General features: G+C 31.4%; 2 protein-coding genes across 4 annotated transcripts; both read right to left on the reverse strand.

The window, feature by feature from the left end:
* Nucleotides 1-2,222: 2,222 nt before the first annotated feature.
* On the reverse strand, nucleotides 2,223-10,682 carry LOC130806559 (probable E3 ubiquitin-protein ligase ARI8). Of its 3 annotated transcripts, XM_057671689.1 has the most exons (17): nucleotides 10,435-10,682; nucleotides 10,173-10,321; nucleotides 8,666-8,790; nucleotides 7,570-7,678; nucleotides 7,412-7,426; nucleotides 6,636-6,726; nucleotides 6,345-6,517; nucleotides 5,417-5,518; nucleotides 4,790-4,872; nucleotides 4,585-4,692; nucleotides 4,426-4,495; nucleotides 3,964-4,044; nucleotides 3,832-3,879; nucleotides 3,672-3,743; nucleotides 3,488-3,587; nucleotides 2,942-3,065; nucleotides 2,223-2,629 (listed from the first exon to the last, which is right to left on the reverse strand). In XM_057671689.1, the coding sequence occupies exons 1-17, from the start codon at nucleotides 10,526-10,528 to the stop codon at nucleotides 2,422-2,424; spliced, it is 1,752 nt and encodes a 583-aa protein (XP_057527672.1). In that variant the 5' UTR covers nucleotides 10,529-10,682; the 3' UTR covers nucleotides 2,223-2,421. The 3 variants fall into 3 exon arrangements, with proteins under 3 accessions (XP_057527672.1, XP_057527673.1, XP_057527674.1); XM_057671690.1 differs by lacking the exon at nucleotides 7,412-7,426; XM_057671691.1 differs by lacking the exons at nucleotides 6,345-6,517; nucleotides 6,636-6,726; nucleotides 7,412-7,426.
* A 3,444-nt stretch (nucleotides 10,683-14,126) lies between these two features.
* On the reverse strand, nucleotides 14,127-23,753 carry LOC130805387 (probable E3 ubiquitin-protein ligase ARI8). The gene is made up of 16 exons (XM_057670159.1): nucleotides 23,583-23,753; nucleotides 20,440-20,567; nucleotides 20,234-20,346; nucleotides 20,026-20,147; nucleotides 19,348-19,438; nucleotides 17,904-18,076; nucleotides 17,671-17,775; nucleotides 17,134-17,216; nucleotides 16,953-17,057; nucleotides 16,779-16,869; nucleotides 16,414-16,503; nucleotides 16,269-16,319; nucleotides 15,741-15,812; nucleotides 15,307-15,406; nucleotides 14,722-14,869; nucleotides 14,127-14,343 (listed from the first exon to the last, which is right to left on the reverse strand). The coding sequence occupies exons 1-16, from the start codon at nucleotides 23,751-23,753 to the stop codon at nucleotides 14,127-14,129; spliced, it is 1,860 nt and encodes a 619-aa protein (XP_057526142.1).
* Nucleotides 23,754-24,723: the final 970 nt, after the last annotated feature.

The raw sequence follows: 24,723 nt of genomic DNA on the forward strand, positions 1-24,723 counted from the left end.
ATTGTTAACATAATATTCAAAGTACTTTTATCTCTCCTACAGTTTCTTGAGACTCATATAATTTGACCGGTTGTATAATTAAGGGACAAAAAAAGTTAAAAAAAGAAGTGTAAATACGTCATATTTCAACGAAATACTCCTTATATCTCATATAATTAGCCCCAAGTACATATTCTGTGTAAGTTAAGAAAAGAGAGAGGTACGTTTTAACAATTGGCCTAGAGTAATAGATGGATAATATAAATAATAGATAAAAAATACTCCATGTAAATACGAACAAAAAAAATAATTTGTTCAAGGAGGAAATTGGGAGAGACAATATAAGACTATTGTTGAAAATTGAAATATTGCAAACTAAAAGTATATAGCTAATGCAAGAAAATAAAAAAAAACGGCTAAAAAGACAAGTAAAATAGCATGAGATACGATAATATGACTAATATTATAATAAATTTTTTATTTTTTAGATTAACATATATTTATATGCATTAACATATTAAATAATTTTTAAAGCCAAGCTCCAAATGAAATTTGTTGTCTTAATATAATCCCGTAGCTCTCCATTTCTCAATTGTGACACCCATGCTATCAAAAACCAACCTTTCATTTCATTTAGCAAACAACTTAGACCTAAATTAGGCACATACTACAATAACAATTCACCTCAAAATAAGACTATAAAAACACCATACAACATGAAACAAAACTTAGGGCATCACAACCAAACATTATTAGTCAAAGAAACACCAACAATATTAACAAAAACTCTTCTAATTATATAATCAAGATCATGAAGGGATGCATTAACAACAAAATTAGCATAATTAAGTTGGTGTGTTTTGCATTGATGATTGGGATGATGTTCCTAGCAAGCAATGTGGTGGACGTCCACGGACGGATCGGGCCACGCCACATCGACGACGGCATAACGGGATGTACACGTCATAATATGCATTCTCCTCAATGTCATAAAGTTAGACAACTTCCTCAAGCTATCAAGCGAGGATGTGTAGGCAATAAATGTGCAAGTAGATTGGATTTAGAATGATAATTAATCAAATTAATTATGTTAAATGATTGATTATTATATAGCATCAAGTAATTTCCACATCATTAATTAATGCGTTACATTGTATTTCTACCCTTAATTTTTGATCTAATGCTTGCGTTTTGGCTGATTTTATTTTATTTTTCTCAAACGAAAAAAATTATAATACCAATTTGTTTGAGGTGGTTAAATGGTTGTTTGAAATTTGATTTAGAATATATATTGTTGATGAACTGTAAATTCTGATAATGACTAAAACTATTAGATTCAAACCATACATAGACTTAACCTAATTATTCGAAGAAAATCAATTTAGGTTGAATTATATTACTTTAATTTATCGAAATTGAGTTATATTTTCAAAGTTAGTTGTTATAACTAGGTTGAAAAATATATCTGTTTAAAATAATTTAAATATTATTATTGATTTATTCTATATTTACAACAGTAATTTTTAAAGACATTAATTAACATGTGTATTGTTTTTATGAGATTTAATTTCTATAGAATAAAGGTTAGACTTAAAATGAACTTTTTTGTTTTTATATAAGGGATTATTATCATCATCATATCTAATATCCCGCTCGAAAGTAGGATCTGGGTGAGGGAAGGTGACAGACAGGACAACTCATACTCGTACTCTCTTCACAGGGAGAACTAAAAAAAAGCGGTCGATATACAAGGGACTATGTAGATAATAATCAACCATTAATATGACACTTAAGATTTTATAATCAAGTAACACTTACTTGCAAATTTGATTAAGGATGACAAAATAAACTAGTATTATTTAAGTTTTTCACACACCTCCTACGATAAATAAAGATGCAGTGACTACTACTTGTAAAATCATACTCATATATTATCAACCCATTGAGGTACGTTCTTAAAATCATCTTTATACCCACCATTTAACTCAATATACACTGATAATACAAAGTGAGTATCATCTTCTACCTACTATGTTAGTAGATATGATTTTATATACATGTATAATCATACTCATATATTATCCACCAAAATCATACTTATCCACGCTTGAATTAGAGTGAACATAATGTAAAAACACACTAAATTAAACCCATTTACCATTGCTAAGTTCCAATATTCATCCTAACTAATGCTTAACAATCTTCCAAAGAACAATTTCTAAACCTAATCCACATAAGCAATATTGTGGCTAGACAAGATAGCTTATTTTATCAATTCAAAAAGTCCCATACAACCAATCAAGATAATCTTTACATAGTCAAATAGATATAATTAAATTTTATTCATTAAGCTGTTACTTTCAGGCTTAAGTTTGGGCCGGAGCTCAAATTCAAATAATGGGCTGGGCTTTACCACAAATCATATCAGATGTTGATATCACATTAGCCTATTGTGAATTTGGGTGGGCTTGTACTTGGGCTTGGATTTAGATTTGGGCTTGGATTTGAATTTGGGCTTTTCCAAATGAAGCTTTTTTCCCCACGTTCATGCCACTTCTTCAGTCTTGGGCTAAGTTCTGAAATGCATACCGCTTCTGAAAGCCCACTCACTAAACCTTCCACCAATTGATCAAAATAATTTCTTGTCACCCTGTTTTTTACAAAACCAAAGTAAGAATTTCATTTGATTACTAAGATTCTCATGCATAACAAAAACCAAAATAAAATGATTTTTGTATCGTAACGGTTTTATTAGAACCAGATTTGTTCGATAGATTCGTAACTCTGTATCCTTGGGTTCTAAGGAGATAGGATAGATACACAATACTTTAATGTATATTGTTCCTCCATTCGTCCCCTTAAATTTGCACCATATGACTCAAAAAACTTTAAAATTTTTGAGTTATATAGTGCAAATTTAAAGGGACGAACAGAAGTTTTGGAAATAGAGAAGAAAGAAGACCTTGTGAGCACAGTCATATTGCTTTTGTATTCGATGAACTTTTTCAAGGGTGCTTCCCCACTTAGGAAGTACTGAAGATCCTCAGCATGCATCTGAAGTCTCTTGACAAGGCTTATTGCTTCTCCTGCATAAGAATTACATAGGTCAATGACCCCTCAAAATGATAGAACAAGTACAGTATGATCAACTCAATCAAAAACTTAATCTAACATTATACTTTAAATGAGGTGTGAATGAGATTTGAAACGTGACATTCTGCCACGTTGATTTCTGATACCATGTCAAGAAATCATCTCAAGCTAATTTTGATTTTAGCCCTAGATATCTTATATACTTTCTTATATTGTTCATATTAGTGTAACATAATTCGCCAGTTAATTCGTTTTTTGAATTTGCAATTCGCTCAAAATGACCTATGGCCCAAAATCGACCATAATTCCTATATTTTGATTCGTGATTCGCTGGAAGATTAGTGAATCATGTGATAGTTGTTCAGATCAAGGTTATAGCACCGTTGTTAGGTATATTATGTCAATACGAGTGTACCTTGCATGAACTCGAATAGATGCTTCTTGACATGTTCATTATCATCCAGAAAATATCCATATACATGCATCCACTTCAGTATTTGCCAACATTCAGCAATCTAAACACAATGGAAACAGAACATTATATAGAATGGGCCGAATTCAGCTCAACCAACGGCATTTGCATAGATTTATTTCGTTACCTGTTCAAGAGCTTCAACGAAAAAGTCTAAATCTTTAGGAGAAAGACACAAGATGGCACGCAAAAACTCGAGCTGATGGGAAAACAGAACATCACATAATTTCCAAAATGTACCTTAACAAGGACTAATAACATTGTACATGCCAAGAAATTCGACTTACTTGCGTGTTTCGAAACATGCATAAGTCAACAAGCGTGTTTACCCTAGACTGCAAGGATGAAATCAATAAGATCAACATACGGTTTTGCTTCATTTGCCTAGAATGGAAACGAAAATACTTTGTTTAGTGTACCGATTCACAGACTGCCCATTCACCATAATGGTAATTGTATCGTTCAAGCGAGTTCTTGGCCGACTGTTTAAGATTGAAATCCTGCAATAGTTAATAATACCAAAGAAAGTAACTCCATGTTAGAGTATATAACATATCATAGGACCTTAACCATCAGCTTAACCTTTTGGTTGAGATGGTTCCTTGACATGGTATAAGAAGTCAACATGACAAGAGGTCACGGATTCAAATCTCAACCACCCCTCATTTAAAGTGGTGTATTTAGCACCAGATATGAAGAGGGCTTGTGCTGCATCCACATTTCTAGTCCAATGGACTCTCATGTGAGGGGATGATTTAGAGTATATAACATAAGGCTTCAATCAGCTTAAGCTTTTGGTTGATTTGGTTCTTTGACAATCCATAAGCTAAAATTATACAGCTAAATGCATATTTAGATGCGTTAAGAGTTGCTACACTTACTAAATCAAATTTACATTTATGGATCCAATAGCCATTAGACTCGTAGTTAAACCAGTTACCGCCACAGTCGCTACAAGCATGAACAACCGAAAACAATGAGCGTGTATGTTTAACAATAAACAAGGAATTTATGAACAAATGAACAGATTAGAAAGTTACCAGCAAAAGGCCAATTTACATGAGGTGCATTTTATATATTTGTAGAAGTCTTGCTCGGACTCAAACTTGACGTTGCACCTTGGACATGACACTGTATTGGCTAAGACCCTACAAGCGCGACAACTATTTCATCGAAGAATCCAAACAACTCGAGAAAAGGTTTGATTATCAGCTGCTAATCTCGGGAAAAAGTTCAATATCTTACCAATTCTCTGACTGCCGAGCGCCCTCAGACATCCACTCAACAAGTGTGTTACAATCAACGGGTGCATGGCCTTCTGCTGAGCACTGCACAACCATGATATCAGTTGCTAATCTAAGTGTCTGAGGTATCTGTTCTGCATATATTTTTTCTCAAGAGATCTAGGTCTGGGACTGCCTAAGAATGGGGCTTTTTAGGCTTATTCAAGATGCCCGTCCGCCTACATCCCCCAGAAAAATAAGGATGTCATGTATTAACAAACTCCTTATAGCTGATTACGTGCCTTTCAGACAGTTCTTGTGATATTGTTGATTAGGGGTTCAAAACCTATCTATGTTACTTTTTGCGAAAATTTTGTCCTCAATTTACTAAACATCAAATACTAAATAGGGTCCTTATACTCTTTGCTCCGCCCCTGTGCCTAAGTCATGCCTCGGGTGATTTGATTAAGAACCTACTAATATTAAATTGTGCAATAGTCGAGCTGGTTTACACTCATCAGTCATCACACTCATGTAGAGATGAGTGTTCGACCTACCCGATACTAGTATCATAGATTCGCCCTTGATCACCTTTTCTTTTACTCCCAAGCATAAAGACAAAAACAATGTTTCAGAATGTCTTACTTACTTTCCAGCAGAAACAATGTGAACATCTACATGTTACATTGCCTTCACCACCATTAGGAGAAAACACAATATAGTTGCAGTTGGGTGCAGGACACCATTTTGCCTAAAGCATCACAGAAAAGTGTTAACAAAGATATCATTTCAGATTGACCCTTGACAGCAAACATCGTCTACACTCTACAACTTCACATAAATATAAAGTGCACATGATTTAATAAGTCGGTTTAATATAATAATCATTATAATCCGATAACAAAGAATTGTTAAGACTATAGCAACATGTTGCATTTTTGTGGAAGATGACAATTTGTACATGTACCAAAAATGAAATCTACTATTTAGTATTTACCAAATATCATGGTGGGGTTTGACTGTAGGCTTTAGGCCGGGTTAGTTGACTTATTTTATCGGCTGGTAGCATCAAAGTGTAAAAATGTAGTAATGGTCACAATAACGGTAACCAAACGGCGTAATCATAACAAGTAACGACTCTGGGAGTGATGTTATCATAACGACTAAATATCAGTCAAATCATAAGATATCCCTTGATATGGTCCAAAATGTGGTTTTTTACGCCGTTACAACGCGAGAAATATCGATTCGTATGTTTTGAAAACTTTTACATCGTGGCCGATACAATACGATGCAATGTGACCTTGTTTTAACACTATATATAGCATTGCTTTTTTTAAAAAAAAAATAATAAATTTTGAACAACTTGTATAAGCCAATTGTCCATAGAGATGCTTAGTAAAATTAGTGATTAACAGGCTAGAAACCAATAAAAAAGCTGTTCATAGCAACTTTTCATTTTAGATTAAAAACCATTCATCAAACACGTTTTTAGGCTATTTAACCAACCAATAATAAAAATTGAACATCTAACCAACAAGTCGACCAAAAAGCCAATCAGCAAACAAGATCCATGCCTTACGCCGGTTAGTGATATAACTACCAAGAAGGTGATTTTCAAACTTCATCTTATCATCTTGGGATGATAGCATTGCTATCAACTGAAAGCCAACAGCAGCATCACATGATGCTTTAGGGCATCTCAATGTCAAACATCTAGGCCCATCATTGACTGCTTCTCTAATGTAGGCTGAAATAAATAAGTATAAATAAGAATGTGAATTTGAATTAATATGATTGATAAATCAAATGCAGCTCATTTATTTGGTTTGACTAAAAAAAGTGGAAGAAAATATGTTTATTTTGACCTTTCCAGCAAGGATGGCAAATTTGATGACCACAAGAAACAGAAGACATGGTAGATCTTTGGAAATTTCCATGACATATGCTGCAAGCAATCTGAAAAGAACAAGTCTATAATCATTGGTTTTGATTCCAAATAAAAAATTAAAATAAAAACATTCAGTTACTCCAAATGTCATAGATGGGTTCCACCTAGACGGAGTTTGAAGAGTAGGAGTTGTCAAATAATGCGCTAATCACCTTGAGAATCGTGAATTGAGAATTGAAAAAAGCGAATTATGGTCGATTTTAAGTTATTTTTAAACCATTTTGAGCAAATTACGAATTCAAAAGGTGAGCTAACTTGCGGATTATGTTTCACTGGGTCAGACTAATAAGGGGGAATCTATGCACGAACCTGCCTAGGTTAGGGGGTGTTTGGCGAACAACTGGTAGCTGATAGATGATTACAGTGGTTGATTTGACCAGCTGATTTTATTAACTAGTTTGACCAGCTGATTTTATTAACTGGTTTGACCAGATGTTTTTATTAATTGGTTTAACCAGATGATTTTAAACCCGTTGCTATAAGTAGCTTGTTCAAAAACAACTTATTCATAATAATAAGTTGTTTCAACCCGCTAATTTACCAAACATTAGCATTGGCTGATTTGATCACCCAACCCTAAAATTAAATCAAAATAAGCTACAATTTCCAATTAAGCTATTGCCAACCACCCCATGTCTTAGTTCATTTAGTGAGTGTTCAACACACACATATAAAAGTGAGTCTTCGACTTACCCAACACGTTCGCCCCTGATCGGATGTTTCTGATTGGCTCTTATATCAAACTTTGACTCGAACAAAAAGTGCACATGACACGATGTAATCATGTAACAAATGATACCGATATAGTTTATTATAATCCGAAAGTAAAGAAATGTAATAGAGTTGGTTACCTCTGCTGCATCATTTGGGGTTTCTGTAACAGGTCTTTCAAACAGACCAACTGCCCTGCGGACCTTCTCTTCCGATGCCAACCATTCATCATTGGTTCGGCTCACACTCCTTTCAAAAAAGCAAGAAACTTGTGCATGAAAAGTTATTTAAAATTGAAAGTTAGAGTAAACTTTGTATTGCCCATATAGCAAAATATCACCCGTATCTCGGTAAAACGATAAAATTATAAAGTTTTTTAGAGTTAGGTTTCTCTCCATTACTTCAAATGTAATGGAGGGTCCATTACTTCAAATGTAATGGAGGGTCCATTACTTAAATCTTAATGGTTAGAAATTTTGAGATTTTATTTTTTATTCTAAAATAGGTGTCAAAATCTTAAAATGGGTTATTGAGAAAAGTAATGGAGAAAATCTTAATACAGTTTTTTGAGCCAATCTCCTAATTCATGCAAACACACGTAATTGTATCTTTAATCTGTTCCCCTTACTAACTTCTACTATCAAATAAAATTTCACAAATTCTTGTGAGAGACGGTCTCTTTAAGAGACTATCTTTGATTAGGCTAACCCATTATATATTTTTTCTAAAATATTAAAGTAGGCATTAAGAATGATTTAAGTAGAGATTTAAGATATTGAAAGTAGACATTAAGGATACGGTAAGTAAGCATTAGAGATGATGTAAGTATGCATTAAGAATACGGTAAGTAGGTATTAATCTTTAATGGATTGGGCTTAAGATATGTCTCTCAACGATCTCACAAGAGACTAGTTGATAAAATTTAGTCATAAATGACTAAAAATAGATCTTTACAAGCATCTTTAGTCTCCCAACGCTATTAAGTGGCTCATACCTAGGGTGGGAGTTTTTAAAGATCTAATGTATGCGAACGCGATCTTACCCTTGTCAATGATAAAACTAATAAAAATGTTGTTTTCGATAGACCATTAATAACAAACATCATGTGCAACTTTACATAAATAAAAGCTGCACATGATTGAATGAGGTATTTTTTCACGGCCATAGAAGAAGCAAATCTTCATTAATTCCACAATTGAAATAAAGCATAACAAAAGCATAGAGGAAAATGATTACCATTTAAAATGTTGGAGAAGAATAGCAGCTTCATTTCTTGGTAGCAAAAAGACATTACAAACCTTTGTAATTTTATCTTCTAGGCGTTGACGAACATGATCTTTGCTCAATACTGTGTATTTCATCTACATGATTCATACGACCAAAACTTATAACAACCAACAACAATGCTAAAGCCGTTAAAGTCTTATGTCTATGATCAAGAACCAAACATCAGCTAATTTAACTTTTGAATTCGTATTTATATAAAATGGTTCAAAAATAATCCATAACCAATTCTAATTTCTTTTAGCGATTGTTGAGAAAATAAAAAGGAACAAATGTATTTTTCTTAAAAGTATAGCGTAGGCCGAAGGAAGAAGACAACTAAAGAAAAAGTTCAGAAGACAACAACAGTCGAACCCAAGACTTTATTTTAACAAATCAATGTTCCAATATAAGGTAAAAACAACTTAGAGTATATAAGATATTCTGGAGCCTTAATCACCAGCTTAAGTTTTTGGTTCAGTTGATTCTTTGATATGATATCAAAAGCCAACGTGACAAGAGGTCACGAAATCGATTCTCAATCGCTCCTTATTTAAAGTGAAATATTCATAATCAAGTGTATAAATAAATTAATTTTCTAATGAGGCTTTAAAATTTAATTAATTTTAATATTTGCCTTTAACATCTAAGGCATAATATTTCAAGAATTTCATTTTCATTAATTATCCAGTTAACAATCATATAATTAAAATTCATTTTCATAAATAGTCAAATATATAAAAAGAGTAACGCTTGAGTATAATTGGACTAATTTACTGAAAATATTTTTCCTACTAACAACTAATTACACGTAAAAGGGACCTTATATTATGATGATTGATGAATAAGGGTTTGTCGAATCAATCATGACATAAATGTAACTTATTAGTCGTTTATTATTAGATTGTATTTTTGATTAGACCATGTTTAATTCACATTGTTTAAATTGCTGTAACTAATTTTTATTGATTGTAACTGATTTTTATTGATCAAAATTTACTTTTACTTATTAAAATTGATTTTTATTAATTATAATTGACTTTTACTTATTGTAAATAATATTTTCTGATTAAAGTTGATTTTTACTCGATTAAAACTTGTATTTTTTCTAAAGTAAACTTAACAAGGCCTAATGTTGAGCTTTAACGTTCCTCCTTTACATTTTTCAATGGAAATATTTAGCACATATCATATCTATGCAAGGGAATAAGCAATGATTCTGATATTTTAATTAAAAACTTAAAATTAAATCTTGTAAAATATACTCTTATAACTAGAAATGATAACTAAATTGATTCAATACGTATACGAAGGTAAAAATTCAATTTATTTATAATATGATCTTGAATTTGCTATCTATCAGTCAACTTGAATTATTTCGTCATGTTGACTGACTCTGATATATTAATTTAAAGTTTATAAAAAAAAAAATAATTAACTTAAACAAAATTAAAATGATAAAAAAATAAAATAAAATAACCTTGACATGATATGGGTGTTCCAAAGAGGTAGAAGCTTGATCAAGCATAACAATATCTTGGCTATAAATGGAGCTTTCTTTATCTTCATCACTCAAAAGTTCACGATCAAGAACTTCTATATATTCCCAATCATCTTCAATATTACCTCCTAAAATCCCCATAAAAAAACCCAAAAATTAGAATAAAAATTAATTAAACATACTAAAAATTCATTAATAACCCAAATTAATGATCAAAATAATTTAAAATAAGAAAACTTGCCTTGATGATCATGTTGATCAATGGAAACCACTTTAGAAAATAATCTACAAAGTGAATTAAGCTTACAAGATACATGGTGGGGAAATTGAGACATAATTTTATTTTTTTGGGATTATATTTAAATTTGGATGAGAAAATAGAAATTGTAATAATATGAATACTTGAATATGAAGAAAATGGTGAGAAAGAGAGAGGGGAAAAGAGGATGTAAAGATGGGGAAGAAAAGTTGACTGGCGTTTACTTAGAGATTGAGACCATACGTTATATATTAGTGGGTGATTTTTTTTATTGTTTTTTGCAAATTTTCAAATGACAAGGTATCAAACTAAATCATTTTAACAGGCCTAACTCAATATATATTTTCATGTTTAAATTGATCGCTAATAATTTTAAATTGATTACTCACGTAATCTTAAAATGATTAGTATTTTCATTTCAATGACTTTGTTTCTATTGATTTTTTAACACTAACTTACAGTTTATTCTTTATTTGTATTTTATTCTTAATCTATAAGTTGAAACATAGTCAAATATAAGAGGGCCTATTAAAACATTATAGTAGAATAACATAATATTGTAGTAGAACAGTTTGTAGGAGTTTTGCCTAATATATCAACGGTCTTATGTTCAACACCTATTGATTACATTTTCTCTCTTTTTTTATCTCTTTCCAAAATAACTCTTTACCTTTTAAATTTTTTTTTCTCTTACCCCACCATTTAATGTTTACACATTCATCAACTGGAATACACAGATACGTCCCTGGATTGGCGTGTCCCGTGTCGGACATGGACACGCGAAAATCCGTGTCCGACACGCCAAATGAAGTGTCCAATATTTTAATATTTTTCCGGACACGCGGACACGGCCAGGACACGGAAAGGACACGACAAGCAGTCAAGGACCGTTTTTTAAAAAAATAAAATAAAATAAAAAATTTGAAATCATAATTCATAAGCAGAATTCTGAAGCAGAAGCACTCGTCACTAGAATTCCCTTCCCTCTCAATTCCCTCTTTTGTTCTCACTGTTCTCAACTCTCTTTCACTCTAACCCTAAAAACTCTACACAACTCTTCCTCCACCTCCACTGTCGCTGCCGGCTGCCGCATTCCCGTACCACGCCGCCTCTGGCTGCTCCTCCATCACAGACGAACAGTCGAACACTGCTGCTGCCATTTTTGGTTTTCTTTGATTTGGTTTGTATGACTATTTTTAAATACTCATGTTGTTTATTTGGTACTTATTTGCATTTTATGTGAGTTTTGTGTTTTTAAAGTGTTTATTTACATATATCAAATGAAAGATTGTAAAATTATCTTTAATTTGATATATTTATTATATTACAATTTTCGTGTCCCCGTGTCCGTCATTTTTAAGTTGGCGTTTTCCCGTACCCGTGTCGTGTCCGTGTTCATGTCCGTGTCCGTTTTAGTGCAACCTAGTTCATCAAGCATCAATCACTAACTTAATTAATTTATAAAAATAATCAATAATTTATTTTTAAAATTTTCAACCCTTTAAACTTTTACTTTTTTTATTATTAATCATTAATGTATTACTATTTTTTTCTGTTTCATTTTAACATTAAAGAAGAAAGTTTAATTTTTAACTATACTTAATTTAAGTTTAAGAAATTAAAATTGTGTTGAGTTTTTATTTTAGTTTATCAAAATTTTTTTTTTTTAATTATAAAGGCCCCATCCATTTTTAGAAACTTATGAAAAGTAAATTGGGCCTTGGAATTTGCTCTGCCCTTGGTTAAGTGGAATCTTGTTTTTATTTCAACGCAAAGATTATTGATATCAACTTTTTATAATTTTTAGTTATGCGCCATTAGAAATATTAAGACTTCAATATATGTCTTGGCAAACGTGCCTAAATGAAGTGAAACAAAGTCATTGAAATAGAGGTAGTATTTTTTATAATCTGATTAGTTATTATTTTAAAGTGATCACTTATAATGTTAAAGTGATGAATTAGAAAAATTAATTACAAAAATTAAGTAATTGTATGGATTCGTCACATGATAAAACTAAGGGTGTTCATAACTAGGTGCCCGAAAAGTCGGGTATCGGATTAGTCGGATATCAATTTCTATGCAGATACACAGAAAGATGACAATTTATGCTTAATCCACTACTGGCCATAGCCGTTTAATCCTTTATGCGGACACAGGTTTTGGCCAGTATTAGTACTGCAAAGATAAACGGCTTAGGCCAGTAATGCTTAAAAATCCTTTCATGTGTATATTTTTGTTATTTAATTGATAATTTGGTGATGTTGGAATAGAATGGTTGGGTAAGAACACTTAAAAGGATAAGACCAGATATTTTATGAAAAAGAGATTTTTCACCCAATTCTTCCATTAATGGCTTTTCTTAGCAATTTCCTGGTTTCTTCTTTGTTGAAAGGTTTTTTTGATATTTGAAAGGAGATTTTGACTGTCAGGCTCCTCAACAAGTTTCATCTATAAACGGGTTAACGGGTATCTGTTTTAAAAAGTTTTGGACTATGACTCGACCCGAATAAGACAGGTTGGGTACCTGATCCTATAGCTTAAAATTTCATGATCCGCCATTTAAGAGATAGATCGAGCGGTCAATAGATCGGTTCAAGTAAGTTAGATTTTTTTAAATAGCCTTTAATAAGACCGTGTCATATAAAAAGACCGTGTCATATAAAAGTAAAAGTAATTTTTTTGTTTTCGTTGTTTTTTTGTTTGCTTTTGTAAAGAGGTACTTTGTATTAAAATATGTAGAAAGTTGGTGATTGATTAGTGAATTAACGACTATGGTTACACACTTACACTCTTATCCGATTTATAAAGATAAATGAACCAAAAGTTCATTGAATACCAACCATGCAACTATTTGAGAATATTACTTGTTTAAACTTTTCCATTCTTTTAAATTTGTCTTGTCTATTATCTTTTTTTTTTTTAAATTTTTTTATGTATTAAAAAACTCGTGTATAATATTCCTCTGTCTTATAAGATTGTTGTTAATGGAGTTTTGACACAAATCAAGAAAAAGGAAGAAAATAAGCATTTTAAAGGTGTGTAGATGAAATCATGTTCTTTAGTACATTGAATATCTTTTGATACAGGGGAGGGAAATAAATTAGAGGTTTTAGTAAGATATTATAGAAGATGATTATGCTTAAAATGGTAATAGAGCAAATTATATGGGATGAACTAAAAAAATTATAGAGCAACGAATATGAAGTATATGTACAATAAACCAAGACTAGCCCTGTGATTTGAGAGACCTGAGACGAAACATTAATTATGAGCCCTAATTACTAAATATACTATTCTAGGCCCCAAAATATGAAATATTAAAACATCATTATTCTAATTTTTTAGATGGGCCTAGGACACAGTCCTCTCTTATTCCCTTATAGGTTTGACCCAGCAATAAACATATAAGAACTAGACATGTGCATAGGACGGGTCGACGGCCTGCACGTGCAACCTCTATGCGTCAAATTAAAAAACAAAATTTAATTGCAAACTTCATCATCATATCTAATATACACTTCATATTCTTATACACTAAATTGACTGACTAAACTTTTCAACAACAATAATATTAAAGTCGTTTTAATCTCAACACGATCATCAAGACTTCTTAAATCTTAACATGCTTGTGAAATTTGAGAGTTTCTTTTCCAACTAAAAAAATAATAGATTTAGTAATAGCACATAACACAAATGGTACTACCATCATTAGGGAAATGGCAATGAGCACAAATCCATGGATTTTCTTTGTGTTCATTATTATCTTCAGTTGGAGTTGCAGGCCCACTTTCAAGCAGCCTAAAGTGCAGATCTTGGCGAAGTGTGTTCAAATCAGAGTGCTTGTTTTCTAAAGCCCACACCATGTTCTTAAAGAAGTTGCAAGCCACACTGCATAATTCATATTGTTAAAAAAAATAAATCAATGTTATTAGGGATGTGCACGTCCGACCGCATAAGACTCTCTGAAAACAAAGGGTCTTCGAATATATTAAGATAGAGTAGGTGGTAGAAGAATTTGATATAAATAATAAAGGGCCTCAAACATGAAAAATACGTAGGGTCATTAAATTATTTGCCGTAGTTGCTTCACTCATGCCGTGAAGTACCTAAACTTTCACCAAACAAGATTTAAGAGAATTAGGTGTACGTATGCAATTGTATACTTGTAAAAACAAAGACGATATTTCCGATTCATCCTTAACAATAATCATTCCTTTAGAAAGAAAATTTTAAATCCAGCGAATGGCAAATGTTTGATTGTTTTACCTTATCTTTTGAAGAAGAACATGTCGAAAATTCAAGAACTGAGGTGAATTTTGTTCCATAATAGAGTATATAGATAAGTTCCCTGCTTGCTGGTAAAGTCTTTCTAGTACAACTTCACCTCTTCCTGCAAAATAAGTGTTGAATTGAGCTGAATTTATTGTGAATGTCAGCATATAATTTGAAAATATAAGGTGCACACACTTCATAAACTAAGGAGATGATAAATTTGTTAACATGCTTGTATACAACAAGACTCGCATAAGAAGAAGGTTGACTGTACATAAATTCGATGAGGTTCCATCCTACAACCAATTGGCAATAGGAGTAGCCTATCAAACTTGTATGTTAGTCAACCTTTTTTTAATTGTTCGATGTGCAATCATATGTGGGTTATTTTTCCAATAAGAAATACGATCTCAAAACGATATGACAATGAGAGAAAACGCTATAATGAGTTATAAGTGTGCACACCATCTTTAATATGTCGATGTGAGAAAAACCATCCAATAATTAGAACTATGATAAGAATGCTAGAATTGACATTTATGATTTATCAACTGATAATAATGGTTATAAGTAGCATACTTAGCAAATAATGGTAGAGATATAATCTGGGATTATCAGAATCCGTTAAATAGAACTCAAAAACACATGCCCACTTGAAGAACCTCTTGCAATCTACAATCTGCAAGCATGAGAAACGGGAAACAAATAAGGCGATAACAAACAGGTTGTTTTCGTTAAAAGGCTCACTCGTATATAATGAAAACTATATATATATATATATACTATATATGTTATTTCGATCAGTGTACTCAATTGTGAGTTGTTTATAATAATAGGAATTTATCCTTGCCTATTAGAGCTTCTTTTCCTATTGGCGCTTGTTCAACACACTTCTGACTCATAAATTTATTATCGGCCTTGTAAACAAGACTCACACAAGAGAAGAGTAGACTGCATATAAATCCGATGAGGTTCCATCATAAAACCAATTGATAAAAAGTACTGGATTTTACCTGCTCCCAAGCATCGGTAACAAAGCTCATTTCTGTTTTATCTATGCCTTGTTTGTCAGCTACTGCTCTCAGCTGCAAATTACATCCAATATGAAACTCATATATCCATCTTAGTTTTGAGAAATAAACTAGTGTTGAACATCCTAAGTCCCACTGTTAAGTTTAGCTGAACTTATTGTTAATGCCAGCAAATGATCGGGGAAACACGAGGTGGACACACTTTATAAGCCAAGAAGATATCTACCATCTCAAAACCACATGGCAATGGGAAGAAGGGCTCTTAATAACTTATAATATGTGCACACCATTTTTGATTTTTCGATGTGGGATAAACCATCCCAACACCTACATACGAAAAACAAGAATGAGTTGATAAACATATAGTTAATTCAGCCTAAAACGGTTAACATACTGATGTGAATCATTCACGGCTGATGAACCTAACAAGCTATATACAATGATTTCCCCATATATGTATTTTGTAATAACTAAGTAGGAAGTACACAAGTATTCAGACTTATTTCTCACCAGCAGGCCATTTTTCAGGTGTTGAATTTCCTCATAAGCTGCTTGCAGACCCTGTACTTATAAAAATAGGATAAACAATAAATGAAATAAATTAAATCTCTATTTATTCTTAATCTTATAGAGAAATCCCAACAAATACAATTACCATATCATAGTTCATCCATCGAGTGTGAAAGTTTTGATATTTCTTAATGAATTCCTCAGCTCGTTTCTTTTGTTCCTCATCATCGAAATTCTAAGAACATGAAACATGAAGGCAAAATAGCTTATTAGGCAAGTTTAGCTTATTTTGATACAAACAGCGTGTTGGGTAGTCAAACTGGTTGAAACATCTTAATGTTATGTATAAACTTTTTTGAATAAGTCGCTCATAGCAGCGGGTCCAAATCAGCTGGTCAATCCAGTCAATAAAATCAGCTGCCAGCTAATAGCTATCAGCTGTTTACCAAACACGCCCATTATCTTGCTTAGCTTGTTCTTAGTAAGGATAAAAAAATCTTAGGAACTTACAATAACTTGTTTTCCTTTCCCATTAGTGCAAATATGTGTAAACTGGTCTGCCTCCCAGAAGCCTTGCTCCAGCCAAGAAGAAAGGCACATCCTACAATTTTTACTAGCATATCAATTGCTCGTTCAAGAAGAAATTGGTAGCGTACATACAAACGAGAATTTTTTCTAATTTACCTGCAAAATTGATGATTACACGAACCACATTCCACTCGTTTGTATCGATCATTTACCTCAAACGAATACCCACAGCTCGGACAACATTTGGTCTCAACGATTGCCCTATAAGTAAATAAGGGGCAAGTTAAAAATAGCATAGCATTGTGAAGCAATTTAACTATTGGAGATTTTGACATACATGTTTTGAGACTGTTTGTGGCTTTCCATTATCCAGTTATTAGCAGCAATGCAGTTTACTGGCTGATGTGGTTCCTTTGTACACTGCAATAATCCAAGGGAAGCCTTGTAATCAATTAAAGTTGGCGGGTTTGATAGACTGAAAGTATTAGATGGTTTTCTAGCTATCAAGACAGTTGTTTAAGCCAGCTTAAGATTTAAGCTGTTAAGCTGATGGTTAAGGCCTCATGATATGTTATATATTCTAACATGTCCCCTTCACACGAGAGCCCATTGGGCTTGAAGTGTGGATGCGCATAGGCGCTGAATATTCCACTTTAAATGAGGGATGGTTGAGATTAAAACCCGTGACTTCTTTTCACGTTGGCTTCTGATACCATTCAATGAACCAACTCAACCAAAAATTTAAACTGATGGTTAAGGCGCTAAGATATGTCAAAAAACCTGTCGCCTCAGAGCTAGGGGAAGTCACTTAATGATACTGGAGACTCGTCGAGTAATGGAAGAAAATGACAAGTTCAAAGTTAAACAATATCACCTTCCAGCAGAAGCTATAACCACACTCACAAGTAACCTTGGAGTAACTATTTCCGTCTTCAAGAATCACAGCACAAGTACAACTTGGGCCAGGACACCATTTAGCCTACACACACACAACATTGAGATGTCGACGATAAAAATCAACTAGATGTCAACGATGATACAGAACGCATGCATCGAGAGATGAACAAAACGCGAAAAATGAGTTGAAAACATAAAAATATCATGCACCTTAAAGTTACACTCAATGTAAGATCTCATAAGGTAATTGTCATATAAATCTCTATCAGCGTTAGAAGCCAGCATATGAATCATGTCTTTGTCCACAGCAGAATTGCATTTAAGTACAGGACATCGTAACACTAAGCATTTCATCCCCATATTGACGCTTGTCCCTATATAACCTGCACAAAACATACATAAATTCTGATTTTGTTCTCCATCGACTACACTATCTTGCATGAATGCTATCTTTTATATGTCCCGCGTTCAACATTTTTTATATCTCAATTGATTCTTGTATATATGTTAAAGATTATGGGTTACTTATATTCACCAAGTAATCAAGAAGATGATTAAGTTAATTAATTATTTTAATTCGTGAAGGTTAGAAGAGGACATATCACATGTTTGTGATTTGTTTTGTGTGGAAATCTCTATTACAAGATTCTATGGGTAGTACACCTTTACATGTGAAGCATAAGAGTGCAAGTATCCAGAGCCAAGATCAATGTGCAAGAGTATTGGAGACCATAGCATACACCAAAGAGGAAAGAAAGTGCGGCAGAAGCTGCTGGCTGTATTGCTCGACCCACGCACGACCCAGGCTCGACCAGCAGCAGGACGAGAGCGATAGCTTCTGACTACTATTTCGTGAATCTGCCTTCTGCTGCCTTTATCTAGTGCTGTTCCATTTTGTGTCCCACCTTAATACATTGTTCTCACTATAAAATATCCTTGTATACAAGGTTATTTGATGCACCAAAGTTAAGCTACCTTCTTGCTTGTGTATTTACTCCCATTTTAGTTCCTTTCTTCCCTTACACTAATACTCTATTGTAATTCCTTCAAGTTTGTATTTTCTCCTTTAAACACAATAATATAAATACTAGGCTAGATGGTGTATGTAGCCCAAAATTGGTGAACCACCTTAAATCTTTGTCTTGATTATTTACTTATTATTGCCATTCATCACATTACATTGCATTATTTGATTCCTATACTTGACACAACACAAACACACACTTAAACCTTAATTTAGTGATCCTTGAGTGAGGTTTATAGCCTCTCCTTTCAATATAGATTAAAGGTGTTCAACGGGGCTGGTCGGGTTGAGGCGGGTCAAAGCCCGTTTAAATCCGACCCACTTTGACCCGATTTTTAAAAGTTCTTAAAATAGTTTTTTTTATTATACTTTATGATCCATTGGATCGACCTAGTTATGTATATAATATTATTTGAAAATATAAAAAAAAGTGGTAATTTTTTTTCAATTAATTCTTATAATTATTCCGCCCCGCCCGACCCGATCCTCTACACTAAGACTTGTTAATGACCCGCCTCATTATTAACCCGACCCGATAATGACCCGTTAAAATGTAATCCGATCCTTGACCCCATTAGTTCGCCCCACCCCATTAAACACATCTAATATAGATTAGATAAAAGAATCGACCTGCCCAACAATTGATACAAAATGTGTGTCCACAACGAGGAGCAGGTATCAACTCCTCAGGAAATTCTTTTGCACACATTCCACAATTTACCTGTCATACAAAGCTCAAACTTCTCAGTATACTTTTAGAAAAAGTTGTATATTGTAGACGTATAGCTTCTTAAGAAACCAACTCAACCTAAATTTAAGTAGGTAGTTGAAGTTCAAGGATATATTATATTATGACTATCGATTAATATGTGCAAATTGGTCTATAGCACTAGGCCCCGTTATCTAAGGGGCCCCAAAATTTTTTTTAGACAAGATTAAATATTAATATTTTAATAAATGAAGAATTTTTATCATATACTAGTATTTTATCTTTTCTTTTATAAATTCTAAAGGTTTTTAAGATAAAATTGGCACAGGAGCCTCCGGAATTTACGAGACTCTAACACGCCCACTTACATAAGAGCCCTTTGGCCTAAAAGTATGAATGCAATACAGACCCTCATCATACCTGGCGCTAAATATTCACTTTAAATGAAGGGTGGTTGAGATTCGAACTCATAACTTCTTGTCACGCTGCTTTCTGATAACATGTCAATAAACCAATTCAACCAAAAACTTAAGTTGATGGTTGATGCCTCAGCCCCCAGGATATGTTATATACTCTAAGTCTCTAAAACGCCCTCTTACACGAGAGCCCATTGAGCGTGAAGTGTGAATGCAACACAGACGCTCCTCATATCCGGCGCTAAATTTTCCACATGATAGTTGAGATTTGAATCCGTGACCTCTTGTCACGCTGGCTTCTAATACTATGTCAATAAACCAATTCAATCAAAAACTTAAGCTAATGGTTGAAGCACAAAATATGTTACATACTCTTAAGATAACAAATGACTTACTTGTTTAGCATTGAAAGTAAATTCCATGAAGGGAATTTCCGATAGACCAATGTTATGTCTTAAATTTGTTCCCTCGTTAAACCATCTATCAGGAATTATACTAACGTTCCTGTTAGTAAAATCACGATCAGAATTATCAGACATAGTAAGTTATGATCAAATTAAAGAGAAGCTGATGACAGATTAGTACTAGTATATATACCAGTTACAATGAACAAGGACTAATGCTGCTTCAGCTTGTGTAATGTTAAGAATCTCTGATATGTTTTTTATATCAGCTTCTTGATATTTCCGAATATTTTCTTCAGTGAGAACCTTGTAGGGCTTTCCCTAATTAAACATGATGTAGAAAAATTATCACAGCTCGACTCAAGAATGCAAGGCAACATAAATCAATAAAAAGAACTCTGCAATATGATAGGATTTCAACCACTCGTGTTGGTCTCTGATATCATATTATAGACCTGATTTTATTTAAAGTTTAAAGGAGAATTACCCAAAATAATACAATATTGTACATAATTTTCCTATAATAATCCTAACTTTTAATTAAGTATGACTAATTCCCACTATAAGGGATGCTTACTAAGAATGTACTAAGGTAGACAACAAGTCATTTTGCAATAAAAAATAACAAAGTAAATACATAATTAGATAATAAAAAATTGAAAAATTAAGAAAAATTACAAAGAGAAATAAATAAACTAAGTATATTTAATAATTTTGACTTTAAATTTCTAATATTAAAATTTTTATTTTATTTTTCTTTTCTCAACAATTGTACTGCAAAAATCAGTCATCATTGGACAACAATATTCTTGGGTAAGTGAACATAAAATTCAGATTATTCACAATCAATTAAATGTTATTGTAGGAAAATCAAATAAAAGGTTAAATATTAGAAAAATAATGCTTCTAACATTTAATAGTTAGAGGACTATAATAATACTTCCTCCGTTCTTTTAAGTTTATCCACCTTACTATAACGGGTAGTTTTAAAAGTTTGTCCACTTTAGAATATTTTCTATTTTGCAAATCTTTTTTCCCTAATATACCCTCATTTCTCTCTCTCACTTCCTTATTTCTCTAGTATATTCACTCTCTCACTCCTTTTTTGTTCTTTAAATTTTGTTTTACTTTAATTTTCTCTTTCATACTTCCAATACAATTATTACTTTACACCACTATTTAATTAAAATAATACCCACTACAATAAAAGATTCTTTTTTCTTAATAAATGTGAAAAACTCAAATTGGACAAACTTAAAAGAACATAGAAAGTATATTTTAATAACTATATGTCCATAATAAATATTTCGCTATAAGCCTCTCCAATCTCAGAGCTGACCATGTAAATCTATAACTATCGAGTGTTGTCATCTGTTATTTTGACGCTCCCTATAGCTTTAATTTTATTCTCCTCACCCTCACTCTCAATTTTATTCTCATGGACATTTTTTTCAGACCTCCAAGTGACTCCTTTCTTCATAACTTTAATTTGGTTGTCATTGCTATCATTGGCTTTGTCTCTATTCCACATTTATTGACATTATCAAGATGACGCATAAAGATGACGCACAAAGATGACGCATAACAATAACATTTGTAATCATAATGTGATTAACTGATTCCTACTTGGGCAATGTTTTAGAGTCTTGATGTATTAATAACAACGAAATTATTTCTTAGTTCACCCTTATTACCAACAAATGACAACTTTACGTAATATTGAATTGTACATGATTAATATAGTCACAACGAAATTACTGTGATTTGTAAATTTTTGACAAAACAAATACCACAAGGTAAAGAAAATAAAAAAAAGATAATTTAAAATCCTTAGAGTCCCACCCTATTAAAAATTTTCACATAAGGGTGATTTTCCAATACAACAAATTACCGTTATTTACTTAAAGTATCTGATTCTTATTTGATTGATTTGCTTGTTCTACACAATATTAAAGTACTCCTTGTAATTGGTTTATTTATGTCTTCTACATTTGCTAACTTATGTGGTCAAATTTTAAATATATAATAAACAATTAATATCATATAAATAAAGTTAGCTTATGAAATTAGTTAAAAAAGATTTAAGCAAACACTAAAATTAACTTAAGCTAATCATAGTATTAAATACAATTAAAAATATTACGAGCTACCTTCAAAAGGTAAATATATAGCAAAATACAATAGAGCAAGATTATTCTAGAAAAAGGAAAAACCCGTTAGAGTAAAACAACTGTCAAACAATCAGAATAAAACAAGAATATGCAATGAAATATCGCAGGTTCATTGTACAGAAATATTTGCTCCAGCATTTGTTCATGAATTCAGATAATTTAGCCTAACAGATTTAGGAAATAAATCAATAATCCATCACACTCTAGTATTGACTCAATAACTGATTCAACTTTAATAGTAATAAAAATTCCCCTATAACTTTAATAATAATAATAATAATAATAATAATAATAATAATAATAATAATAATAATAATAATTTATATCTTATAATTGATTATAATTATACAATAAAATCATTATCAATCAATTTAACTCTACTAATATTTGAAAAAAATAATTTTCTAAAACTTAAATTAATTTTGCATAAGTGATTATATATATATATATATATATATATATATATATATATATATATATATATATATATATATATATATATATATATATATATATACATATATATATATACATATATACATATATATATATATATATATATATATATATATATATATATATATATATATATATATATACATATATATATATATATATATATATATATATATATATATATATATGTACTATTGAAATTTTTTCCAACAAATTAATTACTCTAAAGCAAAAACCAAAATAGTTTCTGTAAAGCAAAATGATTATCTTTAAATATATTTCATTTGATTGGAGATCAAAATCAATAGAAACCTTAAAGTACAAGAACAAAGTAAAATTAAACATAACTAGTACAAGAGAGTACAAGGACGGAACAAAGATTGAACCAAAAATAACTTTGGAGGAATCATATACTTTATTGGATATAAATCAACATATCGAGCAATTATATATTTTAATCGAATGTAAATTAACATATCAAGCAATTAAATATGTGTATTGGATATAAATTAACATATCGAAAAATTGTATATTTTTATCGGATATAAATCAACATATCAGGCAATCATATGTTTTAATCTACATATCGAATACAAATAAATAGTACACGTAAGGTCAAACAATTGCTATACTTCTGTGTGTCATATTTTTATATCATTTAGCAGAAAAAACTCTCACATCGTAATTTAATTAGAATGCAAGAAGATACCTTAGTAAGTGGTTCAAGAGGAATGTTTTGAAGGGTTTCCACATCGCTAAGAATCCCAACATCACTATAATCTCTAGAGCTTGATGAACTAGAAGTTGAGCTAGTATAGAATAATATGTCATCTAAATCTTGTGATTTATTTTCTTCAATTGATTTGTTTTTGTCTCCCATTTTGCATCAATTATAAGTTGATTGAGAAAAAAATAAATAAGATTTTGATTTCACAAAATTTAATTAAGCTATAATATAGGGAGACAGAAATGAGAAATTATGAGAAATGGAGGCCTTATAAAGGCAGAAGAAGTAGGTTTTTAAAAGGGCAATGAGTTATATATATATAATTGAAAATTGTAATAAATAGGATGATTTAGGAAATAAGTGATATTTATAATATTGAGAAGATAATAATAAATAGTAGGTGGGAAAGATTTTTAGAAAAGTATTATATGTTAGCATTATTATAACAATTTGTTGTTAGAATTAATATAAAGTGACAAGTTAAATAAATGTATTCCATTAATTTACAATTTATTTACAAAAATGACCTGTTTAGATATTGATAAATGATGGTAATGATAAATGATTTAAAGTGTACATTTTGATTTAATGTAATAAAAGTTGTCAAAATTTAGAATTTATTTGGAATTGTTCAAAGGAGTAGGATGAAAGTTTAATCATATAATTAAACTTAAATATGCTAAAATGTTTAGTATCTCGTCTTAATTATTCATTCCAAAGGTTAAAATTTGGACTTAGAGCTTCTTTGACTACATTTGTATGATTAAAATGGAAAAGACTTTCAATAATTACTTTAAAACTTTAAATCATTAAAAAACTTTATTTTAAAAAAGTTATGATTATCAAAAATTTAAAAACATAATTGCACAAATTTTTAAATGAGACAGTCTCATAATAAGACCATTTTTTATTAAGTTAACCCAAATACATTAAGTGTGTTAATGTGATCACTTAAAATTTTAAAGTGGTTTGTTAAAAAAATAAAGTAATTATATAGAGTCTTAATAGGACCATTTCATACAAAACCAGTTGAATATGAGTTATTGTTCATCAACAAAAGCATAAAAGCTAAGAAAAAAATACATTGGGATTGATAAAAACTCCCATAGACTAAAAAAGCTTA

This window comes from Amaranthus tricolor, chromosome 2, assembly GCF_026212465.1.
Source record: "Amaranthus tricolor cultivar Red isolate AtriRed21 chromosome 2, ASM2621246v1, whole genome shotgun sequence".
Classification (NCBI taxonomy): domain Eukaryota; kingdom Viridiplantae; phylum Streptophyta; class Magnoliopsida; order Caryophyllales; family Amaranthaceae; genus Amaranthus; species Amaranthus tricolor.

Coding starts and splice junctions, on each gene's coding strand:
- LOC130806559 (XM_057671689.1), bottom strand. CDS start 10,528: ATGTCTCAATTTCCCCACCATGTATCTTGTAAGCTTAATTCACTTTGT. Junction 3,744..3,831: donor GCATGTTTCGAAACACGCAA/GTAAGTCGAATT, acceptor TTTTCCCATCAG/CTCGAGTTTTTGCGTGCCAT. Junction 3,588..3,671: donor TCGTTGAAGCTCTTGAACAG/GTAACGAAATAA, acceptor CATTGTGTTTAG/ATTGCTGAATGTTGGCAAAT.
- LOC130805387 (XM_057670159.1), bottom strand. CDS start 23,753: ATGGGAGACAAAAACAAATCAATTGAAGAAAATAAATCACAAGATTTA. Junction 15,407..15,740: donor TTACCGATGCTTGGGAGCAG/GTAAAATCCAGT, acceptor TCATGCTTGCAG/ATTGTAGATTGCAAGAGGTT. Junction 14,870..15,306: donor TCTCTACCATTATTTGCTAA/GTATGCTACTTA, acceptor CAATAAATTCAG/CTCAATTCAACACTTATTTT.